The 22,374-nt window shown below is 46.7% G+C and overlaps 1 protein-coding gene across 8 annotated transcripts in view; it reads right to left on the minus strand.

The window, feature by feature from the left end:
• Window positions 1–1,856: 1,856 nt before the first annotated feature.
• Window positions 1,857–22,374, minus strand: part of LOC140390285 (macrophage mannose receptor 1-like) — a 181,856-nt gene continuing 161,338 nt past the window's right edge. For all 8 annotated transcript variants that reach the window (XM_072475309.1, XM_072475310.1, XM_072475315.1 and 5 more), the window contains 3 exons: window positions 6,340–6,444; window positions 5,886–6,251; window positions 1,857–2,696 (listed from right to left, as the gene is read on the minus strand). In XM_072475309.1, the coding sequence (XP_072331410.1) occupies window positions 2,692–2,696; window positions 5,886–6,251; window positions 6,340–6,444 (476 nt within the window). In that variant the 3' untranslated portion in view covers window positions 1,857–2,691. The remainder of the gene's footprint in view (window positions 2,697–5,885; window positions 6,252–6,339; window positions 6,445–22,374) is intronic.

Genomic DNA, 22,374 nt, shown 5'->3' on the forward strand with positions numbered 1-22,374 from the left:
CTGCACCTGATTGGTCAGCTCGAAGCTACACCTGATTGGTGCAACAGGCGGCATTTGATTGCTTCATTCCTATTGTTCAAGGCACGAATCCGATTGGTTGTTTCTGCGCGTTCTTATTGGATCGGTTTTCAATTCCTCTCTTGCCAAAAAAGCGCGGGAATTTGAAAACTCCTCCCCTCCCTGTCTTTTGATTCATCGCCACATTCCCCAATCTGTGGCATTTATAGCAAAAGGAATTAAGTAGAAATAATGATGATGATAATTTTTATTGTCACAAGTAGACTTACATTAACACTGCAGAAGTTACTGTGAAAAGCCCCTAGTCGCCACATTCCGGCGCCTGTTCGGGTGCACAGAGGGAGAATTCAGAATGTCCAAATTACCTAACACCACGTTTTTCGGGACTTGTGGGAGGAAACCGGAGCACCCGGAGGAAACCCACCCAGACACAGGGAGAAAGTGCAGACTCCGCACAGACAGTGACCCAAGCCGGGAATCGAACCTGGGACATGGCGCTGTGAAGCAACAGTGCTACCGTGCAGTAGGGAGATTTTACTGCAAGGCTGTACCGAGAGTGGTGTGTGCAGTTTTGGTCGCCTTACTGGAGGAGGGATGCAGCTGCATTGGAGGCAGTTCAGAGGTGATTCACTGGATTGATTCCAGTTTAGAAGAATGAGGGGAGATCTATTTGAGGTACATAAGATGATAAAATGTATTGACAAAGTAAATGTGGAGCGGATGTTTCCTCCTATGGGGCAATCTAGAACAAGAGGTCATAGTTTTAGGATGGTGGAGGGGGGCAGATTCAAAACATGAGAAATTATTTCTCTCAAAGTGAATTTGTGGAGGTCCATATCTCAGAGCGTGGTGCATGCCAGGGCATTGAGTAAGTTTGCAGAGATAGACAGATTTTTAATAAAGGTTATGGAGAACGGGCAGGAAAATGGAGGTGAGGCCAAGAGATCGGTCATGGTCGTATTGAATGGCAGAGCAGGTTCGAAGGGCTGAATTGCCTACTCCTGCTCCTAGTTATGTTCTTTCATTATATTTATCCCAACGGACACCCTGTTGAATTCTGGCGCCTCCGCCCAAATGACTAACGGTTCTTTTTTAAGAATAAATTTAGTGTACTCAATTTATTTTTTCCAATTAAGGGGCAATTTTAGTGTGGCCAATCCACCTAGCCTGCACATCTTTGGGTTGTGGGGGCAAAACCCATGAAAACGCCGGGAGAATGTGCAAACTCCACACGGACAGTGGACAGCCGTGATCGCACCTGGAACCTCGATGTCGTGAGGCAGCAATGCTAACCACTGCGCTACCGTGCTGTCCCAGATCAATGATTCTTAGCAGCCAGTTTATCATTTTGGTACCAGCATATTCGACTACTGGGGCATCACAGCACCCTCTCCTCCTCCCAACTCAAGAGTGGCAGAATTGTTACGGCGCAGAAGGAAACCATGTGGCCCATCATCTCTGCACCGACTCACCAAACGAGCATCATGACTTAGTGCCATTCCCTGTCCTCCCCCCTCCCCTCATGTACTCCATGCACTTTGCTTTTATTCAATAAACATCTAATGCCCTCTGGAAAGCCTTGATTGAATCTGCATCCGCCACACTTACAGGCAGTGCATTCCAGACCCGAAACACTCGTGTGAAAACATTACATGTCCTTCAGCATTACTCTTTGCATTGTTGAAAATTGGTCAATGAGTACAATAATGGGGTGCCCGATCTGTCACTGCCCAATCTTGCACCCCTGGTGATATTAAATTACACCACCCCACCCCACCACCCAACTGTGTTTCAAGTTGCTGGAGGGAGACAAAAGGAATTGACACAGCTCGTCCTGCTGAAAACTTTATTGAACTGGATTAATGAGACTGAGACTGGTTGGAATGATGCATTACCATGCGAGTGAATTGCCACTTAGCATATCAAATCCGCGATGAATACATTTCAGGATCACAAGGGCGTAGTACACGGTGGGTTCAACTTTAGAAATAAAATCACAATAACCTTAAGAGTTTTCAAAAGGAGCAACGACTTTTATTGAAGGGTGCTGATTGCAAAGTCGACTCTGATTGGTTGAGTCATTGCCACGGGGATTCACCAAGGAACTATTGTGCCCCGTGCGATTGATTCATTCTAAGAAAGCGCAATGCCTGGACATGTTCCTTTTGGTTGTAGATGACAGGTGCCAGCACATTAATATAAATAGCTTCCAGCAAGCATTAAGTGAGCCACATGGTGTTATTCAGAGCACATTCATGATTGTTCAGCAAGTGCTGTCCAGTCATGGATACACATCTGACATTAATGGCCTAACTCCTGCTCCTTGTTTGTATGCTCGTAATTCGAAACAATCACATTCCTGGAGCTTGAATCAACCACCCAGTCCTTCATCGGCATACTAACTCGGCTGCAAAAGTCAACTGAACCCGACACCGTTCGCACAACCGGTGGTCAGTTTCTGGGCGGAGCTTGTGGCAATCCCGCAATCACGGAGGCAGACCGAGGAGGCCGAGGTAAAGTGCACACCAATCAGAGAATTGGGATGCTGGTTTCCGAGGACAGGGAGCGTTTGCCATGATTTCTTCTCGGGGCTTGGAGGGAAGTCCTGAGCAACCCACGTCATCCTCCATCTGCTTATTCCCCTCTTGAGCAGGGGGGCCAAATTCTTGTCCGTTACTCTGAAATTGGGGCGGAAGATTAATTTAGAAGCACGGCCGTCACAAACATCGCTCGTAAAACACCCGCGCACAGGGCAAATGTGGACTGGTTTTGTGAAAGTGCAGTGTATGCTCTGGCTATGATTTTTGCAAATATCTCTCGATTCTAGAATGGTCCCAGTGAATTGAAAGTTGGTAAGCGTCACATCGCCATGCATGAAAGGCAGGAAGCAGAAATCAGGGAACGGCAGGCAAGTTATCCTGACGTCAGTCATTGGGAAAGTGCTGGAATCGACTGTCAAGGAAGTCTTCACAGTGGACTTAGAAAATTGCACTTCGACCAGCAGAAGCCAAAGTGCTTGTTCGAAAAGGAAATCATGCTTGACAAATTTATCACGGGTAAGTAAAGAACTAGTAGAGATTCTTGGATTTCCACAAGACATTTAACAAGGTGCCACAGAATGTCAAGGCTCATGGAATCAGTTGGGGCGGGCCAATATATTAGCACGGGGAAAGGATTGGTTAATGGAGAGAAAGCAGAGGGTAGGGATAAAAGGGAAGTTATCAGGTTGACAGGCATTGTGGGACCGCAATCTGGAATACTGTGTGCAGTTTTAGTCTCCATATTTAAGGAAGCTATACTTGCAATAGAAGTGGCACAGTGAAGGTTCACGAGGTTAATGCCTGGGTTGCGGGGCTTGTCCTATGGTGAGAGGTTGAGTAAATTGCATTTGTAATTGTACTAATTGAATCATACAAAATGCTGAAGGGACATGAGAGCGTTGACACTTTAAAACACGAGGACAAAATCTCAGGCTTCGGCGCCGATCCTTTAGGTCTGAGGTGAGGAGGAATTTCTGAACTCAAAGGGGTGTGAGTCTTTTGAATTTGGTACCCCGGAGGCTGGTGAATGTCCCACCGTTAAATCTATTTAAGGCGGAGATGGAAAGATTATTTTTTGGGGGCACCTTGCAAGGACTTTCTGGAATTATGGGGAGCGGGTGGGAACGTGGAGTTGAGGTCGAAGATTGGCATTGATTGTATCGGCCGGCAGAGCAGGCTTAAGGGGGCCATAAGGCCGACTGATCCAATTTTTTCTGTCCGCTTCAGAAAAAGAGAGATGGAGGGGGGTGGTTTGGAGGGGGAGGGGGAGGTAGGGGAGGGGGAGGTAGTGGAGGTGGTTGCGGGTAACCTGATGGTGGCTCGCAAAAATTAACTTTTTAGGTAGAGAAAGGGATGTAGGTAGAGAAGATCTTTCCACTTGTGATGGAGAACAAAAGTAGAGGCCATAAGTATAAAGTGGTCATGCATAAACGCAAGATGAAATTTAGGAGAAGCACAAAGCGATTTGGCGTCCTTGTTCAAAATTCTCTTAAGGTTAACGTGCAGGTTCAGTCGGCAGTTAGGAAGGCAAATGCAATGTTAGCATTCATGTCGAGAGGGCTAGAATACAAGAGCAGGGAAGTACTTCTGAGACTATAAGGCTCTGATGAGACCCCATTTGGAGACTTGTGAGCAGTTTTGGGCCCCGTATCTAAGGAAGGATGTGCTGGCCTTGGAAAGGGTCCAGAGGTGGTTCACAAGAATGATCTCTGGAATGAAGAGCTTGTAGTATGAGGAACGGTTGAGGACTCTGGGTCTGTACTTGGAGTTTAGAAGGTTGAGGGGGACCTTATTGAAATTTACAGGATACTGCAAGGCCTGGATAGAGTGGACGTGGAGAGGATGTTTCCACTTGTAGGAAGAACTAGAACCAGTGGACTCAATCTCAGACTAAAGGGACGATTCAAAAGAGATGAGGAATTTCTTCAGGCAGAGGGCGATGAATCTATGTAACTCTTTACCGCAGAAGGCTGTGGAGGCCAAAACACTGAGTGTCTTTAAGACAAAGATAGATAGGCTCTTGATTAATAAGGGGATCAGGGGTTATGGGGAGAAGGCATGGGAACGTGGATGAGAAAAATATCAGCCATGATTGAATGGCGGAGCAGACTCGATGGGCCGAGTGGCCTAATTCTGCTCCTATGTCCTATGGTCTTACACACACAGTGATGAGAATGTGGAACTCGCTACCACACAGAGTAGTCAAGTTGAACAGTATAGATGCACCTTAAGGGGAGGCTGGTCTTGCTGATAGGTTGAAGTGAAGACGAGTGGGAGTAGCTCCATTTGAATTGTAAAGGCCAGAATAGGCTTTTTGAACCAAGTAGCCCATTCCTGTGTTACAGGAATCTATAGAGAAATCAAATTATTGAGAGGACAGTGTGTACAATTTTACCTGGGGAAACGGAATCATTTCCGGTGCACCCCGATCCAATGGTCCCACCTGCATCAATTCAGTCAATGGTCCCACCTACATCAATTCAGTCATTTACCTTACTGCATACATAATGCTATGTGACACCCGATCAATGCTATATTGAAACATACGGCAGCCATTAACTTTGGGGAAATGGAAGTGATGGAGACTCACCTCCAATACCAATGGGTGACAAAATGATGCAGTTCCCTCCAAGGAATTAAAGAATTCAGGAGGAATTTGCACTCCTCCGCCCAACCCTAGCTTATAAATGGGGCTTCACAAAAATAGAACATTTCTAGATCCTTGTCCTTCACCCATCCGTAAGATTTTGCAGATATGAGCACAGAGAATTTGTGATGATCTGGTTTTCCCCCTTTTTTCCCTTAATGCACAGCTTGAAGAGTCGCTCGAAATAATACAATGGTCTAGGTTGTCCCTCCCAGAATTCTTCAGGGCATGGCTGACATTTAAGCAAGAAAAAACTCTCTCAAGCAAGGAGAGGGCGCATTGTTCGAAAGGAATGTTTAATAAAGGATTAGTTGTTTTTCATCTTGATCGTTTATATCATAAAACAGGCAAGATAGGAGTCAACAGATGATTAGAGAAACAGCAAAAAAAAGAGAGTTAATTAGTTCCTATTGGATTCCGATTGGAATCATTAAGAGAGGGTTAGATTGCGTGACTGGAGTCCTATAAAGGATTGCTGAAGTTTACCTCTCTAGCCAGAGTCACAGTGTTCAGAGTAACAATGCTCTGAGTATTGAGTGAGCATTGCATACAGAGTAACTGAGTGAGTCGAACTTGTTAGTGATGATTAGCAATGGCACCAAACAGAAGACCGACACCATGGACCCAGCACTAAAAAAATACCAGCCGTTTGCTCGAATGGCTGTGTAATCACTGCTTACCTGTGTAACAAATGAAGGAGAACTTGAAGTCACAAGGCACGTCCTTCCATCTCCCATTGACGATAATGACACAAACGGACATTGTGGCAAAATCCATTGGGTAGTAAGTGGCCCAGTTGAAAAATGAGAGTGCTTCCCCATTGGTCCACATCCAGGTGTACTCAGACTGGTGTTCGTTGAAGAGTCCGATCCAGGCCGGTTCATCCAGCTTGAGTAGCTTTGAGGCCATGATGTTCTCTTCATTGCTCTGCACAGTGAGCAGGTCAGTGTTCTGTGTCCTGCACTGACCTTGAGCACCACTCCAGGTCTCCTCTTTCGTGATCAGGAAGTACTTCCGGCTGGAGCGTTTTGAGCTCTGGGTCCCATCTAGGAAGGGGAGCACATCAAGTGTTTTAATTTTGGCTACATTGCCAAAGGGATGGAAGGCCGATGTTGAACCAACATTGATTCTTACCAGAAAGTGAACTGTTTTCAGAGCGCTCTTGTATTTGCTCCACATCACCGGTTGCAGATAATGCAGAGTCAACTAACTTGTCTGGAGTTGACTTTGGGAGGGTTTCTGCGGAAATAGAAGAGATTTTACAAACAGAACCTCTACCATTCATCTCTCTTGGCAGCTTATTGATTAAGATTGAACCAGGTTCATCCAAGGTACAGCCTGGGGTGGCGGGTTTGGGGGGGGGGGGGGGCGGTCAGATGTGGCTCGTGATGCCCCTCTATGTACGGCAACTTTCAAAATGCCGGTCAATCTGGTGAGTTTCAATGGAAGTTGCTCTTGGAGCGGCTCCTTCAATCACAACCTATTTCTCATTGGCTTTGCTCGGCGGAACTACTCAGCAAAAGAGGGAGTGAAAGTTTCCGATTGGCAGACCAGCGAACACTGGCATTGGTAAGTGTGCTGAGGAATACCGGGTTGGGGGCCACGAAGCACTGCACTGCATATGCGCACACCCACTTACCCACTCACCCACATACGCTCACCCTCTCACACTGGTTATTTTTTATTACTTTTTTTTAAACTTATCAATTTATTGCTATGACTTTGCTGTGCTTCTGCTCAGCAATTGTTTCTTTACTTGAAACCTCAACTTTTGTTTTGAAATTCAGTCTATAATTGTGCCAAATCTTACTTTGCTGAAATTTGCTCAACCTCCACCCCCCGAGTGAAAAGAATGGACAGGCCTGTAATAAACCCATTCGGCATGTTGGAAAGGAAATAAATATGGTCAACCCCCGTGAATTGAGACCCCCCTCTGCCATGAATTTGTTTACCCAATGTGTGTTTACACCAAATCGCAGTTCATGACCCAAACTTGACTCATCAGCGATGTAAGATCCTTACGTTAGACTATTAAATTCTCATCTTTCCCACATAGAATGCGAATGTTGTGCATGCACCGTCTCCATGCATGATTTCACCTCTTGCGAGGTTTCACCTTCAACAGGGCCCTGGGTATAATGTCTCACCCCCTAAGACAGCATGTCTGGCATTGCGGAGCAGGACTCTCTCAGTACTCCAGTGCGAGGGCTGGGTGGATTGGGTCGGCCTAGATTCTGTGATCAAGATTTTTCATTGAGGCTTGAACCCACAACCTCCTAACTCCGAGGCCAGTACGCTGAAATTAAGCCGTTGGAAAATTGCTCGGTAAGTTCTTAACATTTACAGGAAAAGTTTATTTAAGGTGTTAGGAACAGTGTGGAGAACGTTGACTCGACTAATACCAGGAAAAGGTGGGTTGCTTATGAGGAAAGATCAGAGAGTGGTTAGCATTGTTTCCTCGCAGCGCCAGGGTCCCAAGTTCGATTCCCAGCTTGGGTCACTGTCCGTGCGGAGTCTGCACATTCTCCCTCTGTCTGCATGTGTTTACTCCGGGTGCTCCCGTTTCCTCCCACAAGTCCCAAAAGACTGCTGTTAGGTAATTTTGACATTCTGAATTCTCCCTCTGTGACCAGAACAGGCGCCGGAATGTGACGACTAGTGGATTTTTACAGTAACTTATTTGCAGTGTTAATGTGAGCCTACTTGTGACAAAGATTATTATTATAAAGAGAGGTTAGGTTTGTACTAGAGCAGTTGATCCCAATCTGTGATCCCAGTCCCCGATCCCAGTCCGCGAGAGTACTGCAGGTGGTCTGTGGGAAAAAATATATTGGGCGCGATTCTCCCAAAAGGGAACAAAGTCCCGATGCGAGCGTGTTTCTTGGCACATGGCTATACAGTTGGGAGTTTCGCCCACCGGAGCTCCCCATTGTAGCGAGAGATCGGGACGCCATTTTTAAATGGTGTCCCCGATCTCCAAGGCACCGAAAACAATCTCCAACCTCCCCCTCAGCCCAAAAGCTCTATGGGAGGGTCTCTGCCCCACCAGCCCCCCCCCTAACCCAAGCTGGTCAACCCAGCCCAATCGGGCATGCAAAAAATGCCAGCTTACCACCTTGGAAGCCTGATACCCTGACAGTGCCACGTGGGTGCCAGCTTAGAACTGCCAAGGTGCCCAGGTGGAACTGACTGCTGCATGGGCACTGACAGGGTGCCAGGTTGCCCAAAGGGCCTGCAGCTGGGAGGCTCCAACCCTCTGGGAGACCCCCACAAGTGCCATTCCATCTGGTCCCGTGTGTGGGAACCAGTTATTTTTTACTTTATTCATAAAATCTATCATAAACATTACAGAACATTTCAAATTGTCGTGACTGTACATTTCCATCAGAGTTACACATTCCCTTGACTTTCTTCCATTCAATTTTGATAACACTACACACATATCGCTCTTTACGTTACAATTCCTTCTTAAACATTTACAATGTCATGTTTCTTTTATACATTGGAGTGTTAATGGCCCAGACCGAGGCGGGTTTACACTGTTACCCGCCCCTCGGTGTACATTTGCTGGTAAGACCTTACACAGTGGTCTTTCCCCATTGTGCCTTGGCGGCAGCTGCCCCAAGCTTGAGTGCGTCCCTCAGCACGGAGTCCTGGACCTTGGAATGTGCCAGTCTGCAACACTCGGTCGAGGACAGCTCTTTGCACCGGAAGATCAGCAAGGTTCGGGCAGACCAAAGTGCGTCTTTCACCGAGTTGATGACCTTCCAGCAGCAGTTGATGTTTGTTTCGGTGTGTGTCCCTGGAAACAGTCCGTAGAGCACAGAGTCCTGTGTCACAGAGCTGCTCGGGATGAACCTTGACAAATACCACTGCATCTCTCTCCAGACCTTCTTTGCAAAGGCACATTCCACGAGGATGTGCGTGACCGTCTCATTTCCCCCACAGCCACTCCGAGGGCAGCGTGCAACGGCGCTGAGCCTTCGGGTGTACATGAAGAATCTGACGGGGAGGGCCCTTCTCACCACCAGCCAAGCTAGGTCTTGGTGCTTGTTTGAAAGTTCTGGTGATGAGGCGTTCTGCCAGATTACTCTGGCAGTCTGCTCAGGGGATCATCCAACGTCCTCCACAGTCTGCTTTTCCCTGAGGGCCTCGAGGACATTACGTGCTGACCACTGCTTCATTGCCTTGTGGTCAAAGGTGTTTTTCTTCAAAAACTTTTCCACGAGGGACAGGTGGTACGGCACGGTCCAACTACTTGGAGCGTTCCGCGGCAATGAGGCCAGGCCCATCCTTCGGAACACCGGGGACAGGTAGAACCTCAGTATGTAGTGACACTTGGAGTTTGCATACCGGGGGTCCACACACAGCTTGATGCAGCTGCACACAAAGGTGGCCATCAGGATGAGGGAGGCGTTGGGTACGTTCCTCCCTTATCCAGAGGTTTGTACATGGTGTTCCTTCGGACCCGGTCCATCTTGGATCTCCAGATGAATTTGAAGATGGCCCGGGTGACTGCTGTGGCGTAGGGTCGGGTAATGGGCCAGACCTGCGCTACGTGCAGTAACACCGAGAGTACCTCACACCTGATGACCAGGGTTTTGCCCGCAATGGAGAGGGAGCGTGCTCCCACCAGCCCAGTTTCTGTCTTACCTTGGCAATGCGCTCTCCCCAGTTTTTGGTGCACACCCCAGCCGCTCCGAACCATATCCCTAGCACCTTCAGGTAATCTGACCTGACAGTGAAGGGGACAAAGGACCGGTCGGCCCTGTTCCCAAAGAACATGGCCTCGCTCTTGCCACGGTTTACCTTGGCTCCCGAGGCCAGTTCAAACTGGTCGCAGGTGGTCAAGAGCCTGCGTACAGACGCGGGATCCGAGCAGAAGACGGCGACGTCGTCCATGTACAGGGAGGCCTTAACTTGCACGTCTCCACTGCCTGGGATCGTCACTCCTCTTATACCCGGATCCTTCCTGATGGACTCGGCAAAGGGTTCTATGCAGCACACAAACAGGGCCGAGGAGAGAGGGCAGCCCTGCCTGACTCCAGATTTGATCTGGAACTTTTCGGATTCCCACCCATTGATTGAGACTGCGCTATAGATGTTTGTGTAGAGCAGTTTGATCCAATTCCGAATTCCCTCCCCAAACCCCATTTTGGAGAGCACATCCATCATGTCGGTGTGCGATATTCTGTCAAAAGCCTTCACCTGGTCAAGGCTGATGAGGCAGGTGTCCACCCTCCTGCCCTGCACGTAGGCGATCGTATCCCTGAGTAGCGCGAGGCTATCAGAGATCTTCCTGCCGGGTACAGCACAGGTCTAGTCAGGGTGGATCACCGACTCCAGAGCAGACCTGACCTGATTGGCGATGACCTTGGCTAGAATTTTATAATCCACGTTCAACAGTGAAATGGGTCGCCAATTTCGAATTTCTTCGCTTTCCCCCTTCTGCTTGTAGATGAGGGTGATGATGATGCGTTTCCTCATGGATTCTGACATGCTGCCGTCCAGAAGCTTACTCTCGTACACTTCCAGCAGGTCTGGGCCCTTCCATCCGTTTGTGGGGACCAGTGCTGAACGGCGCTCACTCGAGGTCTTGAGGCAAAGGGGTTGAATCCCAAAGCCTCAGGTTCCTCTGGAATATGCACATTAGAGTGAGACTTACTGCCTCGCTCTAATATGCAGATTCGCCAAAAAGTGATCCCACACATTATACGTTCCCGTTGGATCTCGCGAGGAGTTGAGAGCCAGGTAGATCCCGGGAGCGGGGTCTGCCGGGGGGAGCTGCTTTTCCACCACAGCGTGGTCATTGGATCGTGCACATAATGACATGCACTTTGTATGTATCATAATTAGCGTTAAATTATTATTTGCAAAGTAATTTGCTTCACAAACATCCTTGTGTATTTATGAGTGTGCATCATGAACTATTAGAAATTGCTGCGCTTTTAATACCCATTGATATATAAATTTGACTTCAGTCAAGTGATCGCTCATTTCTAATAATAATCTTTATTGTCACAATAGCCCCTCGTCGCCACACTCCGGCGCCTGTTCGGGTACACAGAGAGAGAATTCAGAATGTCCAATTCACCTAACAGCGCGTCTTTCGGGAAGAAACCGGAGCACCCGGAGGAAACCCATACAGACACAGGGAGAACGTGCAGGCTCCACACAGACAGTAACCCAAGCTGGGAATTGAACCTGGGACCCTGGCGCTGTGAAGCAACAGGGCTAACCACTGTGCTACCGTGCATCTGGAGACCTGACGAGAAATATGTTCTCCTGGAAGGTTGCAAGTCAGCGGAACTCTCGTCCCCAAAAGGCATTGGAAGCAGTGGTTTCGAATATTGTTAAGGCCGAGCTGGATAGATTCTTGATCAACAACAGGGTGAAAGGTTATCGGGGGATTGGCAGGAATTTGGGGTCGAGGTTACAATCAGACCAGCCATGATCTTATCGAATGGCGGAGCAGGCTCGAGGGACCGAGTGGCCTACTCCTGCTCCTAATTCGGATCTTCAGAAGTAATTATTGCATCTGCCCTTCCAACCAGTACATTCCATATCACAGCCATGCACTGTGTAAAATAAATGTACCTGAACTCTTTCTCTTTCGGGGCAGCACGGTGACACAGTGGTTAGCACTGCTGCCTCACGCCGCCGAGTTCCCGGTTTAGATCCCGGCCCTGGGCCACTGTCCATGTGGAGTTTGGACATTCTTCCTGTGTCTGCGTGGGTCTCACCCCATAACCCAAGATGGGCAGGTTAGGTGGATTGGCCACGCCAAATTGCTCCTTAATTGTAAAAAAAATAATTGGGTGCCCTAAATTTATTTAATTAAAAACTCTTGTTCTTTCTCCTTTACTCGGTTTTCTCTGCTCACTAATAGTCCTACCAATGGGAATTTGTCCTTTACTCTCTCAGAACCCCATGATTTTGAACACCTCTAATTTAAAAAAAAAACCCTCAGCCGTCTCTGATCCAAGGAAATAATCCCAACTTTTCTGAATAAACAGATACAGACACGTCAGTCAGGCCACATTTGGAATATTGCGTGCAGCTCTGGTCACCTCACTACCAGCAGCATGTGGAAGTTTTGGAGAGAGTGCAAAGAAGGTTTACCAGGATGTTGCCTTTTCTGGAGGGTGTTAGCTATGAGGGGAGGTTGAATAAAGTCGGATTCTTTTCATTGGAAAGACTGAGGCTGAGGGGAGATTACAAAATTACGAGAGGTGTAGACAGGGTGAAAAGACGGAAGCTTTTTCCCGGGGGGGGGGGGTGGGGGGAGACCCAATTACAAGGGGGCACAGGTTCAAGGTGAAAGGGGGAAAGTTTAAGGGAGATCTGCTGGGAAAGTTTATCACGCAGATGGTGGTGGGTGCCTGGAACGCGTTGGCAGTGGAGATGGTTGAGGCAGGCACGCTAGCAACATTTAAGATGTATCTTGAGACTCATGAACGGGCGGGGAATGGAGCGATATAGATCATCTGGGCAATAAGTAGTAGGTCTAAATAAGGAATTTGGATCAGCGCAGGCTTGGTGGGCCAAAGGGCCTGTTCCTATGCCATAATTTTCTTTGTTCTTTAGAAAATGTGGTCGCTGCTTTTCATCTTGCGCCCTTCAGAACAAATGCAAGAATGCCAAATTTCAAACCATCACAACTATTTATGGCACAAGACAAAACAGTGCTGATTAGTTGGCAAATCAAATCTGATTGGCTGAGGCAATGCCATGGAAAAAACAACGAGGAACGATCCTGGATAATTTGAAACAATTTTAAGGCTTGGACACACTCCTTTTGTTTGCAGAGAATTGGTGCCAGTCTATGAATATGTCACTTTCAGCAAGTGCAAACTAACCGCATTTTGTGGTATCAAATGTCCTTTCCCCAGCATACTCCTTGCGATCGAAAACAACCTGGACAAGCTTAACGCCAGGCTTACCCCTCAGAGGGAAGTGAGACTACTGTGTGCTCTGTTTCACGGAGCCATGGCTCACCCTTGCTTCACCGGACTATACCATACAACCTGAGGGCTTCTCAATACACCAGACGGACTGCAAGGCGAAGGGTTTGCCTCCTCGTCATCTCCTCCTGGTGCTCGGACTGTGCGACCTACTGCTCCCTGGACCTGGAATACCTGACCGTGAAGTGCCGCCCATATGACCTTCTACGGGAGTTCACTTCTGCCATCATCATGGCAGTTTACATACCACCCCAGGCGGGAGTGAAGAAGGCGCTTGATGAATTGTACACCACTATAAATAACAGTGAAACAGAATACCAGGAGGCCTTGTTCATCGTGGCCAAGGACTTTCACCAGGCCAACCTCAAGAGTGTACTGCCAAAATTCCGCCAACACATCCTTGGGGTGCCAACATCCTTGACCATTGCTACACAAACATCAGGGGTGCCTATGGATCCATCCCCTGACCGCACGTTGGAAAATTTGACCATAAGACGGTGCTCTTTCTCCTGGCACACAAGCAGAAACTTAAGCGGGACAATCAGGTTAAGAAGGTCGTGCAATGCTGGTGTGAGGCAACGGAAGAGCTTCTACGCGACTGCTTGGAGTCAGTGGGCTGGTCCATATTCAGGAACTCAGCAGCCAACCCAAATGAGTATACCACCACCGTCACAGACTTCATCAGCAAGTAGAAGATTGCGTGCCAAAGAAGGTGGTACGTACGTTTCCCAACCGGAAACCAGACTTTAATCGGGTAAGTCACTCCCCACTGAATGCCAGTTCTGTAGCGTTCAAAATAGGCGACCCTGACCTATACAAGAAATCCAGGTATGACCTCTGCAAAGCCATCAGGGACGCCAAGAGACAATACCAGACTGAGGTAGAGTCACAGACAAACGACACGGACTTTTGTTGGGTTATGGCGAGGCTTAAACAACATAACGGATCACAAAGCAAAGCCAAGTAGAATGTCCGGCAGCAGCTGATGCGAGTCAAGATGGAATTGGAGCAGTTCTCCTTCAAAAAAATGATGACGCTTTCTGGAGACCCATTGCATATGTATCCAGAGCCATGACACCTATGGAACAACGACCTGCTCAAATTGAGAAAGAACGTTTGGGCCTTCTCACCGGTATACAGAAATTCCATGACTATGTGTATGGACTCACAATGTTTATGGTTGAGGCAGATCACCGACATTTGTGTATATAATCAAGAAAGACTTAGTGGCAGCACGGTGGTGCAGTGGGTTAGCACTGTGGCCTCACAGCGCCGAGGTCCCAGGTTTGATCCCGACTCTGGGTCACTGTCCATGTGGAGTTTGCACATTCTCCCCATGTTTGCGTGGGTTTCGCTCCCAAACATGTGCAAGCTAGGTGGATTGGCCAAGTTAAATTGCCCCTTAATTGGAAAAAATGAATTGGATACTCTAAATTTAGAAGAAAAAAAAAGAAAGAGTCAGTAAATTTGCAGACGAGCCGAAGATTGGTAGAGTTGTGGATTGTGAGGAAGGCTGTTGTCGGCTGCAAAGGGACATAGATAGGATGCAGAGCTGGGCTGAGAAGTGGCAGTTGGAGTTTAACCCTGAAAAGTGTGAGGTTGTCCATTTTGGAAGAACAAATATGAATGCGGAATACAGGGTTAACGGTAGGGTTCTTGGCAATGTGGAGGAGCAGAGAGATCTTGGGGTCTATATTCATAGATCTTTGAAAGTTGCCACTCAAGTGGATAGAGCTGTGCAGAAGGCCTATGGTGTGTTAAGAGTTCATTAGCAGAGGGATTGAATTTAAGAGCCATGAGGTGATGATGCAGCTGTACAGAACCTTGGTACGGCCACATTTGGAGTACTGTGTGCAGTTCTGGTCGCCTCATTTTAGGAAGGATGTGGAAGCTTTGGAAAAGGTGCAAAGGAGATTTTCCAGGATATTGCCTGGAATGGAGAGTAGGTTCTTACGAGGAAAGGTTGAGGGTGCTAGGCCTTTTCTCATTAGAACGGAGAAGGATGAGGGGCAACTTGATAGAGGTTTATAAGATGATCAGGGGAATAGATAGAGTAGACAGAGACTTTTTCCCCGGGTGGAACAAACCATTACAAGGGGACATAAATTTAAGGTGAATGGTGGAAGATATAGGGGGGATGTCAGAGGTAGGTTCTTTACCCAGAGAGTAGTGAGGGCATGGAACATACTGTATTTAAGAATACAGGTAAATTCTGCTGCCACAGAATCAGCATCTGGAATAGAAGAAGGTCCTGAGTGTCATTAATATTCCTAAACTTGGAAGTAGCAAGGGGAGCGATCTAAAGGCAAGTCATCGCAGGACAGCTTGGCCATGTGAAATGCTCCTCTTGTGCTATGTGAGAAATCAGGAGACTTTCAGTGTCCAGGATAAACATGCGTGCAGGAAGCGTATCCAGCTACAGTTACTGGAAATCGATGGATCGGATGGCAGCTGGATTCACCATGGAATGGATAGCACGTTTAGAGAGGTAGTCACACTGCAAGCTGTCTGCACAAACATAAAGGGAATGGGTGAATGCCAGATAGAGTAGAGGTAATTATAAGAAGGCACATGTAAATACATATAGCTTCTAGTAAGAGTAAGTGTCTTCATAATCTTATATGTTTCTATAAGATCCCCCCTCATCCTTCTAAATTCCAACGAGTACAGTCCCAGTCTACTCAACCTCTCCTCGTAATCCAACCCCTTCAGCTCTGGGATTAACCTAGTGAATCTCCTCTGCACACCCTCCAGTGCCAGTACGTCCTTTCTCAAGTAAGGAGACCAAAATTGAACACAAGACTCCAGGTGTGGCCTCACTAACACCTTATACAATTGCAGCAGAACCTCCCTAGTCTTAAACTCCATCCCTCTAGCAATGAAGGACAAAATTCCATTTGCCTTCTTAATCACCTGTTGCACCTGAAAACCAACTTTCTGCGACTCATGCACTAGCACACCCAGGTCTCTCTGCACAGCAGAATGTTTTAATATTTTATTATTTAAATAATCCCTTTTGCTGTTATTCCTACCAAAATGGATAACCTCACATTTGTCAACATTGTATTCCATCTGCCAGACCCTAGCCCATTCACTTAGCCTATCCAAATCCCTCTGCAGACTTCCAGTATCCTCTGCACTTTTTGCTTTACCACTTATCTTAGTGTCGTCTGCAAACTTGGACACATTGCCCTTGGTCCCCAACTCCAAATCATCTATGTAAATTGTGAACAGTTGTGGGCCCAACACTGATCCCTGAGGGACACCACTAGCTACTGATTGCCAACCAGAGAAACACCCATTAATCCCCACTCTTTGCTTTCTATTAATTAACCAATCCCCTATCCATGCTACTACTTTCCCCTTAATGCCATGCATCTTTATCTTATGCAACAACCTTTTGTGTGGCACCTTGTCAAAGGCTTTCTGGAAATCCAGATATACCACATCCATTGGCTCCCCGTTATCTACCGCACTGGTAATGTCCTCAAAAAATTCCACTAAATTAGTTAGGCACGACCTGCCCTTTATGAACCCATGCTGCGTCTGTCCAATGGGACAATTTCCATCCAGATGCCTCGCTATTTCTTCCTTGATGATAGATTCCAGCATCTTCCCTACTACCGAAGTTAAGCTCACTGGCCTATAATTACCCGCTTTCTGCCTACCTCCTTTTTTAAACAGTGGTGTCACGTTTGCTAATTTCCAATCCGCCGGGACCACCCCAGAGTCTAGTGAATTTTGGTAAATTATCACTAGTGCATTTGCAATTTCCCTAGCCATCTCTTTTAGCACTCTGGGATGCATTCCATCAGGGCCAGGAAACTTGTCCACCTTTAGCCCCATTAGCTTGCCCATCACTACCTCCTTGGTGATATCAATCCTCTCAAGGTCCTCACCTGTCATAGCCTCATTTCCATCAGTCACTGGCATGTTATTTGTGCCTTCCACTGTGAAGACCGACCCAAAAAACCTGTTCAGTTCCTCAGCCATTTCCTCATCTCCCATTATTAAATCTCCCTTCTCATCCTCTAAAGGACCAATATTTACCTTAGCCACTCTTTTTTGTTTTATGTATTTGTAGAAACTTTTACTATCTGTTTTTATATTCTGAGCAAGTTTACTCTCATAATCTATCTTACTCTTCTTTATAGCTTTTTTAATAGCTTTCTGTTGCCCCCTAAAGATTTCCCAGTCCTCTAGTCTCCCACTGATCTTTGCTACTTTGTATGTTTTTTCCTTCAATTTGATACTCTCCCTTATTTCCTTAGATATCCACGGTCGATTTTCCCTCTTTTTACCGTCCTTCCTTTTTGTTGGTATAAACCTTTGCTGGGCACTGTGAAAAATCACTTGGAAGGTTCTCCACTGTTCCTCAACTGTTTCACCATAAAGTCTTTGCTCCCAGTCTACCTTAGCTAGTTCTTCTCTCATCCCATTGTAATCTCCTTTGTTTAAGCACAAAACACTAGTGATTGATTTTACCTTCTCACCCTCCATCTGTATTTTAAATTCCACCATATTGTGATCGCTCCTTCCGAGAGGATCCCTAACTATGAGATCATGAATCAATCCTGTCTCATTACACAGGACCAGATCTAGGACCGCTTGTTCCCTCGTAGGTTCCATTACATACTGTTCGAGGAAACTATCGCGGATACATTCTATAAACTCCTCCTCAAGGCTGCCTTGACCGACCTGGTTAAACCAATCAACATGTAGATTAAAATCCCCCATGATAACTGCTGTACCATTTCTACATGTATCTGTTATTTCTTTGTTTATTGCCTGCCCCACCATAATGTTACTATTTGGTGGCCTATAGATTACTCCTATCAGTGACTTTTTCGCCTTACTATTCCTGATTTCCACCCAAATGGATTCAACCTTATCCTCCATAGCACTGATGTCATCCCTTACTGTTGCCTGGATGTCATCCTTAAATAACAGAGCTAACCACCTCCCTTACCATCCACTCTGTCCTTCCGAAAAGTTTGATACCCTCGGATATTTAACTCCCAGTCGTGACCATCCTTTAACCATGTTTCAGTAATGGCCACTAAATCATAGTCATTCGCGATGATTTGCGCCATCAACTCATTTACCTTATTCCGAATACTACGAGCATTCAGGTAAAGCACACTTATGTTGGCTTTTTTACCTCTGTTCTTAATCTTAACACCTCAATCAGTAACCTCTCCTAAGTTATATTTCCTCTTAACCTTTCTCCTAATTTTCCTTGTCGTCGAACCCATATCTTCCTGTAACAACCTGCCGCGTCGCTTACCATTAATGTTTTCACTTCCCGTTTTATTTCTTTTAGTATTCCTGGTCCTATTCACTGAGCTCCCCTCAGTCACTGCACCTTGTACTGTCGCCCTTTTTGATTTTTGACTATGGCTTCTCTGCCTTACACTTTCCCCCTTACTGCCTTTTATTTCTGTCCCTGTTTTACTACCTTCCAACTTCCTGCATCGGTTCCCATCCCCCATATTTAACATTATGTTCTGAGCACTGGTTGGTTGAGTATAGTGCCTACTGCGAGCAGCCAAAGTGACATTCAGTTTGATACGATCCGCCAGTTATTGGGCCTACATACCTGGCATCACATCGGCACTGAAATAGCCATTAATGAGTCATGGCTGCAAGGATTCTAACTTTGGGAAATCAACATTCAGGGTTATTTGACTTTTAGGAAGGACAAGTAGGAAGGAAAAGTTGGTGGGGTAGCTTTGCTAGTGGAAGAGGAAATTAGTACAGTTCTAAGGGATGATCTTGGCTCAGAGGATGTGGAGTCGGTTTGGGTGGGAGTGACATATACCAAACGAAGGACGAGAGTGGTCGGAATATTTTGCAGGCCCCCGAAAAGTAGCCACACTGTACTAGAGAATTTAAATCAAGAAATAACAAATGCATGTAAATAGAGCAGTGCATTAATCATGGGCGATTTCAATTTTCATATAATTTGGGGGAATCAAATTGGAACTGGCAGCCAAGATAATGAACTCATCGATTGCATTTGGGATGGTTTCTCGGAGGAATATGTTATGGAGCCAACTCAGAAATAGGCTATTTTGGATTTGGGAATGAGGAGGGTTTAATAAATGGTCTCAAGGTTCAGGATCCCCTCGGAATCAGTGATCACAATATGGTAGAATTTAGCATTCAGCTTGAGTGTGAGAAAATTGGGACTGAAATATCAGTGTTGAACTTAAAGAAGGGGAATTACAAAGGTGTGAGGATGGAATTGGCCAAAGTGGACTGGTCGTTTGGATTAGTCGGTAAGACTGTAAGCAGTGGTTGGAATTTAGGGAGATGATTCCCAGCAAAAATAGCTCCCAATGCAGAGGAAAGACTCAAAGGGGAGGAAAACGTACCATGGGTAACAAAGGAAGTTAAGGAGGGCATTAAGTTTAAAGCAAAAACATATAAGACGGCAACGGTTAGTGGCAGGCTAGACGAGTGGGATAGATTCAGAATGTATCGAAGATGGACTCAAAACATGATCAGGAAGTAGAAAACAAACTATGAAATGAAAATCGCTTATTTCACAAGTAGGCTTCAAATGAAGTTACTGTGAAAAGCCCCTAGTCGCCACATTCCGGCGCCTGTTCGGGGAGGCTGCTACGGGAACTATGAAGGCAAACGAGCGAGAAACATAAACACAGACAATAAGAGCATTTTAAATTACATTTGAAGGAAGAGAGAAGGAAAAGAAAACATTGGTCCCTTAGAGAATTAATCTGGGGAAGTAATAATCGGGAGCAAAGTAATGGCAGAAGAGTTCAATGGATATTTTTCACCTGTCTTCACTGTAGAGATACTACACGCAACCCAGAAAGTGTAAAAAATATGGGGGAGGAATTAAATAAAGTCCTCCACCAGATAATTAGTTTCAGGCAAACTAATGGGGTTAAAGGCTGACAGGCCATCTGGACCTGATTGTTTGCACCCCAGGATCTTAAAGGAGGTAGCTACAGAAATTTTTGCTTCATTGTTAGTCGTTTTAGAAACATCCTTGGATTCTGGAACTGTGCCAAAGGATTGGAAAACTGCCAAGTTACAAATTACCTTTGTTCTAAAAGGGAAGGAGGCAAAATGCAGGAAAGTACAGGCCAGTTAGTCTAACTTCAGTTATTGGAAAAATATTAGAATCGACCACTAAGGAAGGAATATCAGTGCATTTGGAAAGTCATAATCCGATCAAGCAGAGTCACCAGTTATTCCATGAAGGGGAAATCAAGTCTGACAAATTTACTGGAGCTCTTTATAGAATGGACTCAGTGAGTGGACTCGTGTGGGGCGTACAGTACGGACCAATTGGGCCAAATGGCCTGTTTCTTTGTTGTACATTCAGTGCAGTGGGGAGATTGCAGCAGAGTGGTGATGTCACAGAATAATGAAGAGACCAGCCCCTACCTCCCCTCCCCTACACCAAAATCTCTGGGGGCACGGGTTCAACCCCTACCATAGAAGACAGTGGGACAGAAAGAAAGACAAGGACCAATGTTCTCAGTTTCAGGCCATGAGACTGTTGTGAGCAGTTTTGGGCCCCATATCGAAGGAAGGATGTACTGGCCTTGGAGGGGGGGATCCAGAGGAGGTTCACAAGAATGATCCCTGGAATGAAGAGCTTGCCATATGAGGAACGGTTGAGGACTGTGGGTCTGTCCTTGCTGGAGTTTAGAAGGATGAAGGTGGATATTATTGAAACTTGCAAGATACTGCGAGGCCTGGATAGAGAGGACGGGGAGAGGAGTTTCCACTTGTAGCAAAAACTAGAACCCAAGGACTACAGGGACGAATCTATAAAACAGAGACGAGGAGGAATTTCTTCAGCCTGAGGGTGGCAAATCAGTGGCACTCTTTGCCGCAGAAGGCTGTGGAGGTCAAATCACGGAGTGTCTTTAAGATAGAGATAGATAGGTTCTTGATTAATAAGGGGGTCAGGGGTTATGGGGAGAAGGCAGGAGAATGGGGATGAGAAAAATATCAGCCTTGATTGAATGACAGAGCAGACTCGAAGGGCCAAGTGGCCTAATTCTGCTCCTATGTCTAATGGATCACTCCATAAGCAAGGGGAGTGATATGTTACCAGGAGTAGCTGAGATTTGAGATGATTACCAGAGAAGCGGTGATCTTATTAAATGGTGGGGCAGACTGAAGATGCTGAACGGCCTAACTCCTGCTCTTTGTCCGCACCCTCCTTATTCTATTGTAAAAAATCAAATTCCTGGGGCTCAGATCAACCACCCAGTCCTCCATTCGACACAGTAACTTGGCCACAAAAGTCAATGGAATCCGACACTGTTCACTCAACCGGCTGCATTCGATCACGAGCATAAACGTACAAGTCTCTCCAAAGGCCATCGAGAGGCGCGAGGAAAAATGTCACTTTGTCACGAGGTGGTCAGTTTCTGGGCGGAGCTTGTGGCAATCCCGCAATCACGGAGGCAGAACGGGGAGGCCGAGGCAAGGCAACAACAATCAGAGAATTGATACGGTTTTCCGAGGACAGGGGTCATTCGTCAAGACTCCTTCTCAGGGCTTGGAGGGAAGTTCCGAGCAACCCACGTCATCTGCCATCTGCTTATTCCCCTCTTGAGCAGGGGGGGGCCAAACTCTTCTCCGTTACTCTGAAATCGGGGCGGAAGATTCATTTAGAAGCCCGGCCGTCACAAACATCGCTCGTAAAACATGCGCGCACCGAGCAAACGTGTGGACTGGTTTGTGAAAGCGTAAACAGCACTTTGGCTACATCAGAAAGATATCAGGTGGAAGAGCGCAAGACATTTCTGTGAGGAGAACATGCTAATTATTTTTTCAGCTCTTTCACAGGATGTGTTCGGCGTTGGCAAGGCCAGCATTTATTGTCTACCCCCGCAAATTCAGGTGGTGGTGAGCCGCCATTTTGAACTGCTGCAGTCTGTGTAGGTGTAGGTCCAGCCACCGCACTGCCAGGCCAGAGAGGGAGTTCCAGATGTTTGACCCAGCAACAATGAAGAGACGGCAATATAGGAGCTGGAGAAGGCCAGGAGGACCTCTCAAGCCTGCTCCACCATTTCTACGAGATCATGGCTGCTCTTCAACCTTGACCCCACCTTCCTACCGGATATCCACAACCCTGTATTCCTAAAGTTGCCCGAAAATGAAGTGGTCTCAGCCAATGGCAGAACATCCACACGTCAGTGGCTTAGAGAGGATT

The sequence above is a fragment of the Scyliorhinus torazame genome, chromosome 14 (assembly GCF_047496885.1).
Source record: "Scyliorhinus torazame isolate Kashiwa2021f chromosome 14, sScyTor2.1, whole genome shotgun sequence".
In the NCBI taxonomy this organism is placed as follows: domain Eukaryota; kingdom Metazoa; phylum Chordata; class Chondrichthyes; order Carcharhiniformes; family Scyliorhinidae; genus Scyliorhinus; species Scyliorhinus torazame.